General features: G+C 43.7%; 1 protein-coding gene across 1 annotated transcript in view; it reads right to left on the bottom strand.

The window, feature by feature from the left end:
- Window positions 1-14,579: 14,579 nt before the first annotated feature.
- The window catches only part of LOC137571202 (cysteine-rich secretory protein 3-like), a 74,624-nt gene continuing 66,494 nt past the window's right edge, over window positions 14,580-22,709 (bottom strand). The window contains exon 9 of the mRNA XM_068280026.1: window positions 14,580-19,045. Within this exon, the coding sequence (XP_068136127.1) occupies window positions 18,915-19,045 (131 nt within the window). The 3' untranslated portion in view covers window positions 14,580-18,914. The remainder of the gene's footprint in view (window positions 19,046-22,709) is intronic.

Below are 22,709 nucleotides of genomic sequence, written 5' to 3' on the forward strand. Positions count from 1 at the left end.
TGCCTGTTTTTAATATTGGGAGGTGGGTGCGGATGGCTCTCCCCGGCGCTGACCACACTTGGGGGGGGGTGCAGCTGCGCCACCCAGCCTCCCCCTCCGGGGTGCCGCTGTGGTTCCCAGGCAGTAAGAGAGCCTGGGACCCCGCAGTCCCCCGGTTGTATGGGGGCATTCGGAATCCTCCCCGTGGCGCTCCTGGATAGTGCTAATGTAGCATGAACTAATACCCGCAGGGCGATTGCTTTGCGGTATTGGTTTTTGGACCCTGCATAGTCTGGCATGCGAAAGCAAATGCATATTTGCATGAGCATTGCCTCGTGAATAGCCAATTAGGCCGGATTTGCAAAGCCAGACTTGCTAGGGTTAAACTTGGTGTTTGAGCACGCATACATTTTCTCATGGAAAGCCTACTTCTTCTTGCTTCAAGGTTGAGGCACGTACTCTATTAGATAGATAGATGCGGCGTATGCTACGACGCGGGTTGGCTAGTAGATTATAATTTCGCTATGAGGTTAGGACTTCCACTTGTTTCTTTAAACAGACAGATTTTTGTTACTGCAGTGGATGACTCTCCACCTCAGGGAAAACAACCTATGTCCCAGACTTCTGTATTGTTATGTCAGGTGGGGGTACTTCATAAGGAGCAAATACAATTTTTTGTGCTCAAAATGGCCACTTCCACAGTGATCCTTAGTATGCCATGGCTGCAAAAGCACTCCCCTCAGATTGACTGGAGTTCCGGGCAGCTATTAAGCTGGTCCTCCTTTTGCCATCATCATTGCATGGAGAAAGTGGCTGTTTGCATCACCAAGGTTCAAATGGAAGGATTGCCCACACCATATACTGAATTCGCTGATGTCTTTTGTCCTAAAGCGGCAGACAAAATTCCTCCAAATTGAAGTTTTGACTGTCCCATTGAGTTAAGACCAGGTTGTATGCCCCCTAGAGGTCATTTATATAACCTTTCTGGTCCTGAAAAACTTGCTATGCAGGATTACATTAAGGAAAACTTGGCCAAGGGGTTCATCCGTCCTTCGAAGTCTCCGTCCGGAGCATGATTCTTTTTTATACAAAAAAAGGACAGTGGGCTTCGGCCATGTATTAATTACAGAGAATTAAACAAGATTACCATAAAGAATCGTTACCCACTCCCTTTAATTAATGACTTGTTTTCCCAGGTTACTGATGCATGTATCTTCTCTAAACTTGACCTAAGAGGGGCATACAACCTGGTACGCATAAGGGAGGGTGACGAATGGAAGACGGCGTTTAACACGCCCGACGGGCACTACAAGTATTTAGTCATGCCCTTCGGGTTGTGTAACGCTCCTGCCATCTTTCAGGAGTTGATCAATGAGGTCTTCAGAGAAGTCCTAGGGTGGTTCGTCCTAGTATACCTGGACGACATACTTATTTTCTCACCCAGCTTGACTGAACACAGGGAGTATGTAAAATTTGTTTTAAGAAAACTTAGGCAGAACTCTTTATATGCAAAATTAGAGAAATGCCTCTTTGGAGTGTCTGAGGTTCCCTTTTTGGGATATATCATTTCTACCGCCGGACTCTCCATGGACCCCAAAAAAGTATCGGCTGTGCTGGAGTGGCCACAGCCTTTCGGGCTGAAGGCACTTCAGAGGTTTCTTGGCTTTGCCAATTATTATAGAAAATTTATCAAGGGATTTTCTTCTGTGGTGTCACCTCTCACTGAACTTACCAAGAAGGGGGCAGACACTTATAATTGGTCAGCCGAAGCGCAGTCTGCTTTTTCATCATTAAAAAAATTGTTTTGCTCCGCCCCCATTTTGCGGCATGTGGATGTCACTTATCCCTTTGTAGTGGAGGTGGATGCATCAGAGTTTGGGGTTGGGGCTGTACTGTCTCAACACTCCGGTCTTCAGGGCAGACTGCATCCATGTGCATTTTTCTCTCTGAAGTTTTCTCCCACCAAGAGAAATTGTGATATTGGAAACCGAGAGTTGTTAGCCATCAAACTGGCGTTTGAGGAATGGTGTCATTGGCTCGAAGGGGCAGAACATACGATTACGGTCTATACTGACCACAAGAATTTGGAATATATTGAGGGGGCCAAGAGACTTAGCCCCCGACAGGCTCGCTGGTCTTTATTTTTCTCAAGATTCAGATTCATTATTACCTACAAGCCAGGAAGTAAAAACATCAAGGCAGATGCCCTGTCTAGATGTTTTGAGCCCGAGACAGTACAGCCACCAACCTCTGAGAACATCCTGCCCGAGAAAGTTATCTTAGCCACCGAGACATGGGAGGATTGGTTGTCTACATTGGGTCCCTACCAACAGGACATTCCCGAGGGGAAACCAGATGGGGTTTTGTTTGTGCCTCTTCATTATCGCTTGCAACTTTTACAATTGTTCCATGCACATAAAAATGCAGGGCACCCTGGGGTGGCTAGAACGCGGGATTTGCTTGCTAGATGCTAGTGGCCGTCCCTGGTCTCGGATTGTAAGGAGTTCGTCAGAGATTGCTCAGTCTGTGCCAGAAATAAACCATCCAGACAGGCTCCGGTGGGCATACTCCAGTCATTGTCAGTGCCTGAGCAACCATGGACCGATCTGTCCATGGATTTTGTGGACGAACTTCCTAGGTCTGAGGGTAAAACTGTCATCTGGGTGGTAGTCGACAGGTTCAGCAAAATGGCTCATTTTATTCTGCTGGACGGACTCCCCTCAGCCCAAGAACTGGCAGATCTCTTCATCCAACACATTTTTCGGTTGCATGGGATACCAGAAAATGTGGTGTCAGATAGGGGAGTCCAATTTAATCATTAGAACAATTCCTTAGGTGTTATGTAGCTGATGCTCAGTTGGAATGGGCGAAATTCTTACCGTATGCGGAATTCGCACATAACAATCTTAAAAGTACCTCATCCGGTTTCTCTCCCTTTCCAGCTGGTCTCAGGGAGATCTCCTAGGTTCTCCCCATTACCAGTGATGTCCTCTCATCTTCCTGCGATGGAAGATTGGCAGGAATCCCTTAGGGAGATCTGGGCTATGGTTAAAAGAAATCTGGAAAAGGCCTTTTTCACCCAGAAGAAGCAGGCTGATAAGAGACGGTCAGTAGAATGGGAATTTGTACCCGGAGACATGGTGTGGGTTTCAACCCGGCATTTGGCCCTGAAGCAACCTTCAGCTAAGTTGGGCCACAGATTTATAGGCCCATACCCCGTGTCCAAAAAGATCAATGATGTCACGTATGTCATTTCGCTGCCATCTTGTATGAGAGGTATAAAGTCGTTTCATGTGTCTTTATTGAAGCCGGCTGTGCATGTGGATTCCTCTCCACCACCACCCCCCACCCGTGGTGATTGATGGTGATTGATGGTGAATCTGAGTACGAGATTGAGCGAATTTTGGATTCTCGCTGGGTGCGTAACTCGGTTCAATATTTAGTTCATTGGAAGGGGTATGGGCCTGAGGAGAGGTCTTGGGTGCCGGATCATCGCATGCACGCTGAGGAGTTGAAAAGGGAGTTTCATGATTTGCACCCAAAAAAAACATGCAGGACGTGTCCGGAGTCCACGCCTCAAGGGGGGTACTGTAACAAATATTGTGGAGACAGCTGCGGCGAACCACGCCGTCACCGCAGCTGCCTCGATCTCCCTACCTAGCAGCGCTCCCGTGCCTCGGTCGTCTAGCACGCCGAGGACGGGTCTCTCTTCCGCACATGAGGTCGCAGTGACGCGTGCGTGCGCGCACCGTCACGACCTTTATGTGGCGAGGAGGCGTATCAGCTGACCTGCGGGTTGGCTGACGCCACACTATGCGGCCCTCGCCACTGATTGGTCAGGCGCAGGGGGGCGTGCCTCGGGGTCTGTTCGGGCTCTTAAGCCCGGAAGAATCACTCGCAACTTGTCTGCTGTTGCGAATACTTCGTGTTAGCGCTCAGACCTTAGATAGATCTGATGCTTTGATCAGGGAGGAAACCAGGGATTTCACACAGTGATAGGAATTGTTTGATAGCTATAATTATAATTTATATACTGTATATTATCTGTGTATGACTCTGGCTCGTTCTGACTACTCTTCCAATCAGTGATTCTGTACTTCTGTCCATCTGATCTTGCTGCCGACTCTGCCTGTTTAACCTTCTTGTCTCTGCCTTATGATTTTGTACTGCATCTGTCTGTCTGTTGCCAACTCGATTAGTCTGACCACTCTACTCTAACCAGAGGGCCCTTGACTCTGATGAGGGACGCTGTACTGTTAGTACCCACCAGCTCCTCTGGTGAGGTATAGCTAAACCTATCAGTACTACTGTTGCACCAATCACTATACTTTGCTATTAACTATCACTTTAGTTGCCTGCTATACTTGCATTATTGGTGATTCTGCAGATCACAACATAATCAGGTATAGTGTCTGGGTTATTGGTGATACTGCAGATCACCTAATAACTAGACATCTGTTATTGCTGACACCAATCGTTACAGGCGTTCTCTGCAGAAGAGGGACGTCCACTCCAGCTTCAAAAACGCCTCTTCCTCGCTTCTCTCTGACTATTCTTTGCCTCTCACTGCCTAAACCTTGCCTCTCCCCCACCCCTTGCTCTCCTCTCTGTGATGAGAGCACAGAGCAGAGCTGCAGCATTGTGACTCCAGGAGTCACAAAAGTAAAACTAACCTATTGAATGGCTCAGGAACGTCAGAGAGGGGTAGTAAGCGGCATTACCTCATCCAGCTGCCCCCCCCCCCCCCCCCCAGATCAGGTCAGTTTTTTTTTTCATTCGTTTTTTACCAGTTCGGGATCGCTTTAATCCACAGAGGCAGATCTGCAGTTAAGGATCCTTCTGATCTCTGTATAGTTTAGTAGCTGAATTGTAAACACAAGTCAGATTAGGAATGTAGGATCAGAGGTGAGAGGTCAGTTGTGATCTGGGCCCTGCTCCTGAAGTAGCCTGCCTATACTCCCCAACCATCTTGATTTGAGTGGAACAATCCCAGATCCTGTCCTCTTGTCCCGTGTCACGTCACCTCCTTAAAGTGAACATCCGGACTAAAAATCGACTCAGCAGCACTGAAAACGCTTGGTGTTTCTTTAACAGTTTCACGGCATCAGAACTTTGTTTCTCTTATACAAGCCTCATTTTTAGCTGCAAAGAAGAAAACTGCCCGGGCTTTTTTCCCCTGATGCTGTGCAAAGCATGATGGGATTTCTGATTTTGTTGTTCTCGTTCTGCTGTTTTGGTGCAATTTTTTTTATTTTACATTTTGAATTTGACATTTAAAGCCTAGCGTGTGCAGCTGGGAGGGGTTATCAGGACACAGGATAGTTGGAACTGTGTCTCCTGCTCCTTGTCACCTCCTTTCAACCAAAAAGATGGCTACCCCCATGACAAAGATGGCAGCCCCCATGAATCACAAACATTTGCCTGTTCTTTTAAAACAGGGTGGGTAAGAAATTATATTACCTATCTATTCTAATTAACATAACTAATGCAACTTGATGACAGTATGCTTGTTTAGGCTGAAGTTCCTCTTTAATAAGTAACTATTTTGTAAAGCTGCTCTTCACCTATATGCACAGCTACTCTCCAGTGGCTCTGTGGGCTAGAGAAGAGGCAGAGCAGAGGCTGCAGCCACTCTTACTGATTCCTGTATCCCTGGGTTCTGCAGTGTAGAGCTTTCAAACAGCCAATCAGGTTGGAAAGCTGTATGTACACTGTAGGGGCAGCAGGTGGCAGCAGTGAGGATGGCTGTGGGAAACTCAACCTCTCTCGTCAGTCATTACATCTGGTAATCCCCAAGATGCAGAGTAGTGAGCAGAAAGTTCTGGTGAGGTGACGCACTGCCCACTGCTACGCTTCTCCTTCCTCCTCTGTTCAGTGTCCTGACATCTCCATGGCTCCCTGCCGCAGCTTCTCATGTGTCTCTGCTGTATGTGGGGTGCGGTAGCCACAGGAAGCTGATCAGGGGGGGTTGGGAGGGAGAGGGGGAAATATAGCAGCAGGACAGGTTAATGACATCACCACGCCCCACTGTGCTTACTCAGATGGGCCTGGACTGGGCGACCGAAGGAAATGGGGAAGGCCCACATGATAGGGCTAGCTCGGACTGGAGGCAGTTTAGGGGTTAAGGTGGGAGGTGGTCCTAGTGAGGTCAGGGAGATGGGATTGGCTAGGCCCTGGAAGTGGTTAATGGGCATAAGAGCAGGGGGTGGAGATTGGAGGTCAGAGGGGATCAGTCCCCTCCCACCCTACCCTTTTTGTATTTTTTTGTATTTCTTTTCTATGTTTTTCGTCTGAGTCATTCACAGCTGGTAGGGGTATGGGCTCTGGAGGCTGGTTAGTAAGTGGGCGAGGTCTGCCTTGGTGCAGATATGTCCTATGGGAAGGTCTTCAATGAGAAATGTTACTGGGGGGCATGCAGCTGTCCCTGAGACCGTGACTGCATCTGGGGCCGGTCTTGTAGGCTGCATGCCCAAAAGTTTTGGTTACACCTATGAACCCTCCACCCTTTTTGCTTTAGTAAGTTTAATGTTTACATGTTTACATCACACACACACACACACACACACACACACACACACACACACACACACACACACACACACACACACACACACACACACACACACACACACACACACACACACACACACACACACACAAATATATATACCGTATATGCTATATGTTAGTTTTGCTAATACGGTAAAGACAGAAGGGCTGCTGTGGCCTTTTTATTCCAGATCTAAAGTAAGCAGTCCTGGTCTTTATTGTGAGAAAGAGTTTTTATAGGAATGTTAAAGGCGCAAGCATTCGGCTATGCCTCTTATCATGCGTTTGAAGCTTTCCCTAATATCGCTATCTGAGAAGGGCAAATGCTACCTTCTCAGGGGGTTAACAATAGCCCCAGTAGACCCAATTGCTGAGGTATTTTATACACTCTGCTACTGCCGCTCCACATTTAACTCTTCACTTGATCACAGGCCCGGGCCCCCCAGACCTGGGGGGAGAGGAGCTGGAGGATAGGCATGAACTTTAAAGACATGTCATTCTTAATCCATAGGCTTTAATTTGGAACTGGCCTAACCTTTGCAGCTGTAGCAGCTTTACTTCTTCTGGGGAGGCTTTAGACCAGGTAAAAAAGAATGTTTATGGGAATTCCTGACAATTCTTCCCAAAACACATTAGGCCAATCACTGCGGATTGATGATGAGTAGGTGAGACCCGTAGTCTCCATTCTGATTAATTTCAAAGGTGTTCTATGAAGCTGAGGTCAGGGCTTTGTGCAGGCCAGTTTTGCAGGCCAGTTAAGTTCCTCCACACCAAATTCACTCATGCATGTCTTTACGGACCCATGAAATTGTCCAAAATGTCCTGAATCCTGTATCCTTAAACTAAGATGCCAAACCCAACTCCTGAAAAACAGCTCCACAACATAATCCCCCTCCCCACCAAACTTGACATTTGGACCAATGCAGTCGAGACCCGCTCCACTTTACTTTACTTCTTTACTTTACTCTTCACTTTAGTTAACTGTAGATACTAATAAATTGTTAAGATTGCCTTGTGCTTGCCAGTCTTTACATGTATTCTGCAATCTTTCTACCTCTGGTTTCCTACCCACACATCTAAGTTCAAAATTGTGTGTATTTTATTCTGTTGGTCCAAAATCACATCTGCATTTGCCAATGCAAGCTAAGTAGCTATCAGGGTCGGATTTCTGGGAAGGCCACAAAGGCCATGGCCTTGGGCGTTAAAAGCAGAAGGCAGAAGGACGCAGGACTTGGAAAGACAAAAGATCACGACCCATATGCAATTAACTTTTTAACCTGCGTTATCTCCTAGGAGATAACTTCCATCTTCTCTTTAAACTAACTTTACAGCATTCTACAATTGAAAAAGTACCTAGAAGTTGGTGAAAAAGTACTATAAGATGTATTTTGAGTGTTTTCTTGCTTGCTGGTGGCTTACAATGCATTTTATGATAAGTTGTGAAAATATCACCTAGTAGAAGACTCAGGAGAAAAAGGAAATTGCATATGGCCCTACGTGTCAAAGTAAATCAACTCTTCTTGCTATGCTCTGTTCTGCCTGAATTCTAGAGATCGCTGCATCTGTCTCACTTCCTGGTATGCAATCACAGTCAGTATCTGCTGCCCTCTGTATAAGGATTGGGGACATACCAGCTGCTGTGTGAAGTGCCAGCATGGGCTTTACAACAGCAGAACACTTGCGTTCAGTAAGATTCTTCATCCACACATTCACAGACAGGAATTATCAGCTAAGTTTATTCTCACCTTCACTGCTGTCAGCTCTGAAACTAAATGTATATATAGCTGTGTGCTCCAATATATACTTTGTGTGCACAAATGTATACTGACACAGGAACAAAGTCTGAAGAAGGCTCATTAGGCAAAAGCTCACTGTTTTTCTTTTAAGTTAGCCAATAAATGGTATAATTCTGTTTCAAAGTTTTTTGTTGACAAATTTGAAGGCCTATGTTCTTCATTGTCTTGCCCTAGGTGTGAAATTGTCGCTGAGTAAAGGACACTTGAGTTGAAACTGCACCTATGCCAGCGTTTGCAGTTTTGGAGTCTTCTACTTACCTATCCTCTGTTTTGATTGGGGTTCTGTCACCTGTCTGTGGTTCTAACTGCAGCCAGTCACACAGAGGATAAAGAAGCAGTACATGCTCTGTCTACTCACGCTCCTCGTAATGTTGCACTCCTGTAAGGATGTGCACAGGAGCCAAGGCCGGGAGTGTTAGGGGCAGGGTCGGACTGGGGCACTGGGGGCCCACCAAACAAATTTCAACCTGGGGCCCACACATCCCCTCCCCCCCCCCCCCCCCGGCGACCAAAGGGACTGCTTCCCTCTAGTTAAAATCCTGGTATAGAGTGTGTGTAACCCTACTTAGCAATACGGGATAGGAGGTCAGGTTTAGGTGACTGGAAGGACTGTACTTTGGAGGTGGGTAAGTTAGTACTAGGCATCAGGAAGTGGAATACATCAGGAGATATAGTTAGTGTTAAGGTGGCCACTAATAGTCCAATTTCTAGCGAAAAATCGTTCGAGCGATCAGAAATTCTGATCGGAAGAAAAATCGTTCACTACACCATCAATGAACCAATCTTTGCTTCCTATCTATCACAACCAATCAAGAAAATCCAAATTTTGATTTGACAAAAATCCAATCGGACGATTGGATTCGTTCATAATCGATTGTGCCCATCAACTGAGATTATTTTCAACCAATTCGATCACAATTTCTGATCACTCGAACGATTTTTCGCTAGAAATTGGACCGTTAGTGGCCACCTTTAGAAATCAGGAAGGACATAATGCTGGAGGGGAAGGTTAGGGTTACACATCAGTTAGAAGGAGATCGTTAAGAAATAGCCCATCAACAGGGAGATGCGCTGAAAACCCCAACAAAAGAACCATCAGAAAGTCTCTACAATATACAAAACTGATAATCAAATTTACTTTATATCCTAAAAGCCATCAGCAGCCCAACTGAACCCAGTACTTCTATTGTACGTTCCCTGGCTGCATGCTTGTTCCAGGTGTGTGCTACTCAATCCACTGAAGTAAAAAAACAATAATCGGCATGAAAGCCATGCAACTAGCATATTTAAATGAGAATAATGGTGTAAACTGCTATATCCACTTCACATAACACAAAGGTTTCCAAGTACTAACTAATAATAATCAGAACAGGTCAGAGTAATAAAGTTTGAATGTAAATATTATCTCTCTATGAAAACAGCAGCCAACACACATACTTTGAAGACGTGTTCAAATCTATGAGTACAGAACCCCACTCACAGCCAAGACCTGCCCCCACCTTCACTGGCAACACCATGGGGGCTATAAACAATCTCATATGCATGCTGGATGTTAAACCTCCAAAGGAAAAAAAAAAAAAAAAAGTATAAAAGGCATCAAACATCAATGCCAAATGGTCAGTATGTAGATGATGTTGCTTTTCCTCATGTATGATGTTAAATGTAATAGATAAGTGGAGTTACAGTTAAATCAAATTCCCATAGCACGAGCTAACAGTAAATGAATGGCTAGCATTTCTGCCTTGCAACTCTGGGAAACTGAGTTCCCATTACTCACACAATATCCATCCATGGTACTGGCACGTTTGCATGAGCTTCCTGCTGGGCAGCACGGTGGCATAGTGGAGAGCACACTCACCTCCCCAGTTCAAATCCCACCCAGTGCACTATCTGCAAGGAGTTTGTATGTTTTCCCTGTGTCTGTGTGGGTTTCCTCCGGGCATTCCAGTTTCTTCTCACATTCCCAAAAGCATAGGATAAGTTATTTGGCTTCCCCTAAATTGGCTCGCTCTAGACTACAATATGACAATAGTAAGGATCAGAACCCCTCTGAGGGACAGACGAAAAATAAATGTTGTGGAAAATGTTGGTGCTATAAAAATACTAAATGATAATAATAATTAACAACTCAAAAACCAACACTTATACAGGGAGATGTACTATTTTCCATTCACAATGACTAATAGTGACATTAGATTGTTAGTTCCTAGGAGAGACTCAACAGCTCATATCATCTATGAAGCTGCAAAAAGTGTCAGCCTATATGAAAACATTTCATTAATCAGAAGTGGTCAATCCATCTATCCAAGCACGTTAGCACAGAAACCACAATAAACAATAGTTTCCCCTGTATATGCAATAGACTTCCCTTTCTCATTGCAGCACAATACTTTCCAACGTAACAGGTTCCTCTTCTCAATATCCAGACAAGCTACCAATATAAGAGATTAGCTGAAGTCTGCTGCTATTTTGAAGAAATATTTCTTTGAAAGCTCTATATCCCCATGAAAATAAATAAAAAAGAAGTGACTTGCGATCCCTCCTCTAGGTGGCAGCCTTTCCCAGCCTTGCCATCCTCCTTATTCGCTATGGAACCAAAATAGTCGGAAACAGTAAATTCGGGCGCCTGAGGCTAGTGGACAAATCGGGCGCCGCCATTCACTCCTATAATAAATATCGTTTAATGGGTGCCCGATAGGAAAAAAAGGGCGCCGGTGAAAAATAACGTTTTAAAAGCGGCGCCCGGAGACTTAATGTTTTATTACTGCTTCTCATGATTACACATTATTTAATGATTTATACATTTTTAAATATTATTTTTAAACGAAAAACAGTACAATATTTTTTTCAAACATTATTTTTAAACGAAAAACAGTACATTTTTTTTTTTACATTATTTTTAAACGAAAAAACCAACAGGGGGATCTTAGGTTTAGGCACCAACAGGGGGGTCTTAGGTTTAGGCACCAACAGGGGGGGTCTTAGGTTTAGGCACCAACAGGGGGTCTTAGGTTTAGGCACCAAAAGGGGGTCTTAGGTTTAGGCACCAACAGGGGGGTCTTAGGTTTAGGCACCAACAGGGGGGTCTTAGGTTTAGGCACCAACAGGGGGGTCTTAGGTTTAGGCACCAACAGGGGGGGTCTTAGGTTTAGGCACTAACAGGGGGGTCTAGGGGTTAGGGGTAGGTACAGGGAGGGTTACTTAGGCACCAACAGGGGGGGTCTTAGGTTTAGGCATCAACAGGGGGGTCTAGGGGTTAGGGGTAGGTACAGGGAGGGTTACTTAGTAATTTTTTTTTTTTTAACGTTATTATACGTTTCAGTATTTAAACGAAAGATTAACGTTTTTACAATTGCCGATTTAATGCACATTATTTAATGATTTATAACTTTAAAAACATTAATTTTAAACGAAATACAGTACAATACATTTTTAAACGTTATCCATGCTTATCGTTAAAAACCCGGCGCCCTTTTTTCCCAGCGCCCCTTTTTAACGTACGCAAAATAGTCCGTTATCTTTCCAGATGCAATAATAAAACAATGTAACCAAAAAACAGAACCACCTAAATATAATATAATAATAATGATGCCACTATTCCAATCCCAAACCTGTGTGTACCAAACAAGGAAGGGGTAGGGGGGGGGGGGAGGGGGGGGAACAAATCATTTGTTTAAGAAAAGATGAAAAAAAAATAATGGTAGCATAAATGATTTTAGGATGTGCTAGTTACCGATCAGGAGTTCTTATATTAGCCACACAAGGGGTATATGATGTAGGATATGATGTACAGAAATAGCAGCTACTTACGTGAGTTAGATGGAATAGTTTGCCATCCACAGGTGAAGTTCACAAAGTATCCTATTTGGCTTCTGAGTAAAACTTCAGCGGGGTTAAATAGTGGGATGAGCAGAGCAGGGCTCCCCATGCATGGCGCAGGGCTGAGCAGGTCAGCGTCCATCTCCTATCTCTCCATCCACACTGAGCGGAGTCAGGGAATCCCATGCTTGCTGCTGCATAGCCATCACCTAGTCTCCAGGAATGACTAAGATCACGGCGAGCAGGAGCCAGTCCGGCACATAGCCGCGCGGTGAATTCAAATGCAGGAAGTGACGTCATCGGTCACGTCCAGCATTTAAAGTCCACCGCGCGGTTGCTATGCGCTGGACTGGCTCCTGCTCGCCGTGATCTGAGGTGTGTGTTTAGCAGCTGAAGCATGGGGGAGAAGGAGCGGGGCTGCAAATATGAGCATTTTAGTGGCCACAGCACGGGAGACAGCCTCACCGTTGCCATACACACGCGACGCGCCTAACCGCTGCCATACACACGCGCACAGGAGGGGCCTGCGCCAGTGGAGAGGGGGCCCTCTTGGTCATGTGACTGTGACGTCACAACTCTTAAAGGGGGCCCACCGAATTTTACGTCGGCACTTCGGTGGGTCAGTCCGAGGCTGGTTAGGGGAATGTGTACTTGACAAGTGCTGCTCATACATGAGTGTAATTTCTGAAGTATGCATTCTCAGAACGCTATCGGCTACTGTGCATCCAGGCAGAAGTGTGAAATTACAGGGAGTGGACAGAGCATGCACTGCTTCTTTGCTGAATAGGGCAGAGCAGCAAAACAGAGAGGAGCCCATTCAAACCAGTTATCGCTAGTCAGGGGTGTTGGACAGCATTGGTGGAAGGGGGGGGGGGGGATTGGCGACAGCAAAGTAATTTATGATGCACTGTAAACTGGTAGCAATGTCATTCTTTTAAATATGTGTGTGCCTGTATTTACAATTTTACAATTCTTTGGGAGGTGCCTAACAGCTGAAATGAGGAAAGGTCATCATATGACTCCTCCAACATGGTCTACTGCTCAATCTCCCAGTTGGTGTTCAGTGGATAAGGAAATGCGGAATTCCAATTCTGTGAAGTTTCCGATTTCTGTTAATGCCAATTACCGATTCTGCAGATTCCAGGTTCCGATATCCAGTTTCCAAGGATTTTTTTTTGTAGTTTCTTTTGCATTTCCTGCTTGGTCAAATACTTCTGAGTTGACTTGGAATTAGTATTCGAGCAATCAGAGAATGCAAATGGGATGCATTAAAATGGAAATAAAAACTTGCATAATGCTAGCATAATATTGTCCCTGTTTAACTCTCTAGTAAGGCCACATCTGGAATATGGAATTCAGTTCTGGGCACCACATTACAGGAAAGATATTGCAGTTTTAGAGCAGGTGCAGATGCGAGCAACAAAATTGATACGTGGGATGGAAGGTCTCACTTACCAAGAAAGGTTAGATAAACTGGGTTTATTTAGTCTGGAGAAAAGACGCCTTAGAGGAGATCTAATTAACATGTATAAATACGTCAGAGGGCAATATAAAAGTTTGTCAGATGAGCTTCTTGTCCCTAGGCTTTTACAAAGGACTAGAAGAGGAAATGGAGGAAAATGGCGCATGGAGGAAAAACGTTTTAGCCCCTTGTTTAGGAAAGGGTTCTTTACAGTAAGAGTGATTAAAATGTGGAATGCATTGCCACAGGAAGTCGTTATGGCAAATTCTATATTTGCGTTTAAAGGGGGCTTAGATGCTTTCCTTACGTTGAAAGACATCCATGGCTACAATTACTAGGTAATGCCTAATGATGTTGATCCAGGGATTTTATCTGATTGCCATCTGGAGTCGGGAAGGAATTTTTCCCCTTTTGGGGCTAATTGGACCATGCCTTGTAAGGGTTTTTCGCCTTCCTCTGGATCAACAGGGATATATGAGGGAGCAGGCTGGGGTTGTACTTTGTTCTCTGGTTGAACACGATGGATGGATGTCTTTTTTCAACCCAAATAACTATGTAACTATGTAAAAATGTATTCACAATACCACAGAAATATGAGGCCAATCCAAGACTCAGGAATACTCAGTAGTATCTGTGTCTTGTGATTGGTCGAAAATTACTGCAGCAATCCCATTTTTAGGGAAAAATTCTGAATTCTCTAATTGGTCCAATGCTTTTCTGATTGGGCTAACATTTCCGAGCTGTGGTTGGATTGGAGTTTTGCAGGAATCCAATTTCCGTTTTCTGATCGGAAATGCAGAAATCTCAGTTCCGTGGAATCCAAATGAGTATCCCAAGTCAAGAAGATGAACTGAGATTTTATCGATAATTTTAAGGTTTAGAAATCTTGTGTTGTACTCTAGTGTTTACTGTATATTATGCTTCCTTTCCATTATGTCAAGAACAGAAGAGACGCAGGCTCAGATTTTCTCATTTTGCATTTTATTGTTAAAGTCCTCTTTTTTTTTTTACAACCAATAGTATGAAGTTTTAACATTTTCTTTCCGCCAATAAGATCACTTTTTAGATGGAATGATTATCTAACACATAACCCATAGTTTTATTTGGAGTCCAACAATTGAAGGAATGTATTCTACACTGAGTTGCAGATTTGAAGGGGTACATTTAATCACACATCCAAGGGCTCGAACACCTCCTGAGGAAGTGAAGGTCATCTTCACGAAACGGGTTGAGCTATGTGCTCGGCCTTGAAAAATACATGGTTCAATAATGGTTGGTTATACTCCTTGTGATTCACTCATTTTTTTTCCATTTAAAGGGAGTCTGAAGGGACCCCCCCCCAAAAAAAAAATAAGAAGAAGAAGAATAATAAAAATGGATACTCACCTAAGGAAAGGGAATTCTCTGGGTCCTATAGAGCCATCCCAGTCTCCTCATGGTCCCTGCATTACCCCGCAGGCACCCCCGTTAGCAGTCTATGACCCATGGGTTGTAGACTGCTCTCTTCCCCGTAGGACTGGCTTCAGGAGTCTTCAGAAGCACTCAGGCCACCCCATAATGCACATTTATGAGTACCCTCTCTTGCACACTTGCAGTACAGAGCTGCCTGTCTTTGGGAGCCCGAGTGCTACTGAAGACTTCCATTACAGGGGATTTGAATGGTGAAGCATGTGAGGGAACAAGAGGACCGCGAGGAACATAGACAAAGACAAATAACATTTATATTGTGCTTTTCTCCTGGCAGACTCAAAGCACCAGAGCCACTAGGGCACACTCTATAGGCAGTAGCAGTGTTAGGGAGACTTGCCCAGGGGCTCCTACTGAATAGGTGCTGGCTTACTGAGCAGGCAGAGCCGAGATTCAAACCCTGGTCTCTTGTGTCAGAGGCAGAGCCCGTAACCATTACACCATCCAGCCACCAACGTAGGAAGGCCGTATAGGACCCAAAGCACTCCCTATCCTTAGGTGAGTATCCATTTATTTATTTTTTACCCCTTCAGACTTGCTTTAAAAACATTTTTTACAATAGAATTGCGGAGGCATTACTGTTAGAAATAATACATTCAAGAAATGTATCGTGATAAAACACAGGGTTAGATCATGAGCAGGATATCATTTAGATGTATTTTTAAGGGTTACTCTACTTAAGTTTAAATATAATTTATTAACTCTGTACACTATATAACTAAGGGTCATTAAATATTATATTTTAATTTCAGTTTACAGATACTACTAGAAACCATGGAAACAATGTGTGCCTGGGAGTAAAAAATATTTAGAATCCTCCTGCTTACCTCATTGGGTCATACGTCTGCACAAAGCAGGAGGTAACATTTATTGACCTTATAACACTCCTATAGCTTTGCTGGCTTTACTGTAGCACTACAGCAATTAGATGTGGAGGCAGAATCCTCATATCTATGCTGGGAGTAACCACTCCTATCTCAGTAACACCTGGCAGCCATGAAAGGCAGTATTCTCAGTGAAGCTTATAGAGAGGTTCAGAGGAGAGATCAGAGGAACTCCAGAGTAATTACAGATATATCAGTGTAATGCATCTTGTATTGTTTACATATACAGAGATGATCTTATAAGGATTGTGTTTTTCTGAATACAATCAGGCACTATGGGTGGAGATGAGGGTAGGTATGTGTTCTGTACTCTCCTGACAGGGAGAAGCGGGAAGGTTCTGTATCCTAGAGGCTTCTGGGTCCTCCTCAATCCTGAAGCAGCTCCGGAAAGATCCGGACCATGGTCCACTTCAAGCATAGCTCCCAACTGTCCCTCTTTTGGAGGGAAAGTCCCTCTTTGGGAACCCAGTCTCTCTGTCCCTCTTTCTCCCCATTTGTCCCTCTTTCAGGACTGATGTACAGATCTATATTTATATAAGCATTTTTCTACTGAAAAATGTGTTTAATTGGCTCTAAACTTTATTTCCATCATTTAAATTGCTATATTTCTTATTTTGAAATGTTAATATGAGGGGAAAAGAAAATGAACCAGGATAGAAAGGACCAGTGTGGTTTGAATTATAAAACAAAATATGTTTCTTATAGTATGTGTGACTAGAGGTATGTTGTGGGTGCGGTTAAAGGTGTGGCAGGGGAGTGGCTTAAGTGCCCAAAAAGTTGGGAGGTATGTTCAAGCACAAGTGCAGGTGCAGTACGGCTGGACTTGAAGAGGAGCACGACCCCAATCAGATTAGAGACAAGCGCTTGTCGGAAATCTTTGGTAGAGCCACAATCAGCAACGGGTGGTTAGAAGCCTCTACAAGAGGCTCCTCTCTTATTAGGTAAATGTTTCCTTTTTAACTCAAGCTTCACCTTGGGTAAACTTTAAGAACCTCAGAGTGAAGAAAAACGCACCCACCGCACTTCTGACATTCTTCATATCTAACGACTGTCTCCACTAATGATTCCCATAGACGTCTCTATTCAGTTGACTAACTAAAGGGAAAATCAGGGGCTGCAAACTATAATTGAAGTAGAGTGTGGTGGGTGCGTACCCTGGACGATGTCTTCACAAGATCCTGGATCCAGCGCTGGACACCGGTCAGGTTAGTACGGCCTAGTTCAGACAGAGGGTTAGAGAGTGGTGCGGTTACCGATGACAACTGCATACGTGTTCACACACATTTGTGCACCGTGGGTGAGCTTGGGTTAACACTATGCCAGGAACGGCACTGGAGAATCTGTGTAGGACAGATACACCATACCGCTTCTCCATCCGGCAGATGTTATTTGTAAATAACCTGTGCCGGGTCATAGAAAAGAGGCAGGCAACAGGGATGAAGACAGCACTAACAGAGCAGAGCCGGGACAGGTGAGTGACTAATATGCAGCTACATGAGCACCGACCCCGGAGAGTAGTGAAGGGGGGGGGGTAGAAGAGAAAAAACAGGTGGGGAAAATACTCCCTTTGCCTAAACGGCAGCTCCTTGAGGGGAGGGGAGGACCAACTGGGCACATGGTAAATTACACGGTGGCCGGGGTGAGTCAGGGGTGCAATACTCTCGGCCATTGCTCGACCAAATCGATTCACTGGGAAGATCACTGGCTGAAGCATTGGGTGATATCGGGGGCCGCTCTACACACACAACTGCCTCAGCCTAGTTTCATGTAACTGTTGTAGGAGGCTTAAGGTGGGCACACATCATACAATTAAAAGATCCAATTTTACACCAATTCGATGAATACAATTGGTTGTCCCGAAAATCGGAAGCTTTTTCTATTCGTTTCAGAATTCTGATCGCATTTCCCATTTTTATTCGGTAAAAGAAAATTAGGAGTGTTGGATTTTTCTGATCAATTTTTATGAAAACTGAATGATGTGTGGTAGGTAGATTGTCAATTACTTGATATACAGACCCAACACATTTTTTTTCTGAGTTTTCAATATTTTTTTTTCATAATTGGGGAAAAAAATAACATAGGTGTGTGGTACTTTACAATAATTTTACAATCAGTCAGAAGAAAATTGATTGCAATTCTTGAATTGAAAAAATATTTTAAAAATTGTATGTTTGTGGCCACCTCTATGCTAGGTACACACTATACGATTTTCTGTTAGATTTACCTGCCAGATAGATATTTTTTTCCAGCATGTTGGAAAAAATCTATCTGGCAGGTAAATCTAACAGAAACTCTAACAGAAAATCATATAGTGTGTACCTAGTATTAGGCCGGTTTCACACTGCTGACCTGCGGACGGTTGAAGTGCGTTTTGATTGGCTGATCGTACCGCAACGCCAAAAAAAGCCTTTGGCGATTACTGCAGCAGTGGAAACCTTTATTCTGGCTGCAGGTCAAGCAGGAAGTGAGGTTCTCTAGCGCTCACTTCCTGTGGACAAAATAAGAATTGTATTGAAGTGTATTGAAAATATAGGCTTCCGCGCATTAGCACCACAACGCTTTTGGTTTGCCGCACAAGCTCCTGCCTCTGCGTCCAAACACCTGAAATGCCCCCTGAAATGCACCGCATAGGCATAAAATGCCCCATAGACTTTCTTTGGCGTAGCATTACCCTTCGCTAAAACAAGCCAACACAACGCAGCAGTGTGAAAGGGCACCCAAGCTCTGACAACCCCAGTCTTGTCAGTAATCAGTGTGGAGTAGCTGAGCATTAGACAAACAATATGTGCAGCTGAAATGAAAAGGATTACCAGTTTATCAGCAAAGGCGGGAACCGCATGTGGGAACCACCACCAAACCGTCTGTAAGAACTAGCGCTATGGAACATTGACCTGCACTCCCCTTCACCCTCGCTGAGTGATTTTTTTTTTATTTTTTTTTGAGACAGACACAAAGACGTTATATAATTTCATTATTTTTACAGTTGCATGAGGATTTGCAGTTTTTTATTATGTTGGGGTCGTATGGGCAATAGTCCTTTAAGTCCTTGCAGTTGCTGTACACATCAGCTTCCTGGCGACATGGATTAGCTGCAGATACAAAAAAAAAGGACAAATGGAATGAATAGGTGCATTAAGAGAGCATTTGTATATATACAGTATTGATTTTGGTAATCTGTCTTTTACTATAAGGAGACCTTGTAGTCACAGTATAGAACAAATGCTTGTTTTATATGGGCCTCTCCATTATGCAATGGATGCTTCAAAAAGATTTTTTTGTTGTTGTTTAACATTCCAGACTTTTCTAGTGTTATTATTACTAGCGGAAGACCCGGCAATGCCCGGGGTATCTTTTTGGCTGTTCCTGGCTCCGCCCACTTTTTCTAACCTTAACACACAGACACTCAGTTACTAAGTTTATGAGCTTTCGGGGTTTTCTGCATCAAAAATGTAAATCTTCCTATAGAAATGAAACAAATGTGATTGGCTGTTTTTGGCCCTGCCCCCTTTTCTGAATTTGAACCCCCATTCACCCAGTGACCGACTAGCAGGTTTGAGTCCTCTGTCATTAACAGTGTAAGAATGGCAGCAATTTAACCATTTCTGCTGCCTGGACGTGAAGGTCACGTCCGGGCGGCTGCTCTGCTGCGGTGCCGAGCTTCGGCGTGCTCCCGTGCACAATCGCGGGCGCGCCCCCGTGCTGTCCCCCTGTAGCCCCGGGGTCAGTGAATGGGAACATGGTTCCTAATCACTGATCCGTGTCCCCAGCAGAAAAACCGAAGCGCTCTTACAAGAGGCTTCAGTCTTTCTGAACGTAAAATTTTCTGTGTCCCCCTTGTGCTTCCAGTTAGCGAGAAGAACAAGGAGGAAAAAAAACCTCAAGGTGGCCATCTAGTGGCCAAATAGTAACTACATCTACATATTAAAAATATGTATTTATAAACAAATGGACATGCGCTATTTGTTAAAAAATAACCAATTTAATCTATGATTTTCTTCAAGTTTGCATAAAAAAAAATTTTCATAAAAATTCTGTACCAGAAGTGATCACTCTATAAACATCCGAACTCCACAATCAATCCCCCAAAGCACCATGCATTCGTTAAAAATAGCACACGCTTTTGTAAACATTAAGACTGCGTACTACAGATTGGAAATTCCCACCACCCGTAATGGACACGGCATAAGTTGTAAGTATCGATTTCAACAACTCCTTCAAAAAATAGATCGTAATGTAGGATCCTACTTTAAGAAAAAGTGCTGGCCGGCCTTATGTTTCAAAAATACTTCCACTTCCGGAAGGTAGATACGTCCGTTGTTAGTGGATTTGTCCAATACAATGTATGCCAACAGTCACATTGATATGCACCTCTTTGTAGCCCAATTTCAAAGCAGGCTGCATCTACTATGGGTACCTCTAAACCTTAGAAGCTCTTCTCACGAACTTTCAAGTTGTATACTCAGTCCGATACTGCAGTGCTTCTCTCTCCAGTCAGCTCACGGCGTTGCTTGGCGGCCTGCGTCACTTCCTGCTGGCAAGTCCAGTGTGACGCTCGCTCGCTTTCCCCGCAAGCCCAGAGCGGTCTCTTTGGGTGACGTCACCTTAAAGCAATAGGACCTTTGTTCCAGAAATGGTCGTTAGCCTTCATCCTGATGAAGGCTAACGATTTTTAGCTGAAACGCGTAGAGGTTCTCCTGAAGATAAGCTGTTTCTGAAGTATAGGAACCTGGTTGGTCGCAATAGCGCTAAAGCGACCATTTCTGGAACAAAGGTCCTATTGCTTTAAGGTGACGTCACCCAAAGAGACCGCTCTGGGCTTGCGGGGAAAGCGAGCGAGCGTCACACTGGACTTGCCAGCAGGAAGTGACGCAGGCCGCCAAGCAACGCCGTGAGCTGACTGGAGAGAGAAGCACTGCAGTATCGGACTGAGTATACAACTTGAAAGTTCGTGAGAAGAGCTTCTAAGGTTTAGAGGTACCCATAGTAGATGCAGCCTGCTCTGAAATTGGGCTACAAAGAGGTGCATATCAATGTGACTGTTGGCATACATTGTATTGGACAAATCCACTAATAACGGACGTATCTACCTTCCGGAAGTGGAAGTATTTTTGAAACATAAGGCCGGCCAGCACTTTTTCTTAAAGTAGGATCCTACATTACGATCTATTTTTTGAAGGAGTTGTTGAAATCGATACTTACAACTTATGCCGTGTCCATTACGGGTGGTGGGAATTTCCAATCTGTAGTACGCAGTCTTAATGTTTACAAAAGCGTGTGCTATTTTTAACGAATGCATGGTGCTTTGGGGGATTGATTGTGGAGTTCGGATGTTTATAGAGTGATCACTTCTGGTACAGAATTTTTATGAAATTTTTTTTTATGCAAACTTGAAGAAAATCATAGATTAAATTGGTTATTTTTTAACAAATAGCGCATGTCCATTTGTTTATAAATACATATTTTTAATATTTTGAGGGTTCTGGGATCCCCCTTTTTTGGAACGTGCAGCTCAATAGGTATAAACCTTCCCAGCGCCTACTCCCATTGATATACATCTACATATTCTTTACATTACAATTTACACATATAATAACATTAAACATTTTCTGTTTATTACTCACACCAAAATATTACCCAAATAAAATTGTGGGAAAAAAAAATTACAATAAAAAAAAAGACATTAATAGTTACCTAAGGGTCTGAACTTTTTAAATATGCATTTGAAGGGGGGATACTATGAACATTTTTTAAATTATAAGCTTGTAAATAGTGATGGACGCAAAACAAAAAAATGCACCTTTATTTCCAAATAAAATATTGGCGCTGCGATAGGGACAAAATTTAAATGGTGTCATAACCGAGACAAACGTGCAAATAAAATACATAGGTTTTAATTATGGTAGCATGGATTATTTTAAAGCTATAATGGCTGAAAACTGAGAAATAATGATTTTTTTCCTTTTTTTTCTTATTAATCCTGTTAAAATGCATTTATAAAAAAAATAATTCTTAGCAAAATGTATCACCCAAAGAAAGCCTAATTAGTGGCGGAAAAAAACAAGATATAGATCAATAAATTGTGAAAAGTAGTGATAAAGTTATTAGTGAATGAATGGGAGGTGAAAATTGCTCTGATGCATAAGGTGAAAAATCCCAGCGGGCTAAAATGGTTAAATATTTAACTTGAAAATCAATAGGTGAATTTTGATTGACTGCTGTAGGCTTCACCCACTTTCTTCAATGTTAATCTCTGTCACCCAGTAAACAACTGTGCTAATTTTGAGAACCCTGCTACTAACAGTGTAAGAATGGCTGCAGTTTACATTATCTCACTTAAAATGAACGGCTGAAATTTGATTGGCTGTTTTATGCTCCGCCCGCTCATCCTGAATTTGTAACCTCGGTCACCAAGTGACCAACTGTGCAAAGAAGGGGGTACCCCATTTCAATTTGTTTGTATAACATTTAATAGTTTCATACAATAGGTATATTTGCCAGGGATCCTTATACAACAGTATTGCAGCTGTACAGTGATCCCTGGCCAAAGCATTGCCACCTCTACCAGGTTACCGTACTGAGTGACCACCTGGAAGCCGCAACATCAAATTGACTGCTCTTTCTTTTGATTAGGGATGGTCGGAATGCCAATTTCCGATTCCGCGGTAAATCCGCATTCCGTCATGTACTGATTACCGATTCCGCTTTCCGCTACCAATTTCCGCATTCCAAGGCGGAATTTCCGCCGGAAATTGC

The sequence above is a fragment of the Hyperolius riggenbachi genome, chromosome 4 (genome assembly GCF_040937935.1).
Source record: "Hyperolius riggenbachi isolate aHypRig1 chromosome 4, aHypRig1.pri, whole genome shotgun sequence".
In the NCBI taxonomy this organism is placed as follows: domain Eukaryota; kingdom Metazoa; phylum Chordata; class Amphibia; order Anura; family Hyperoliidae; genus Hyperolius; species Hyperolius riggenbachi.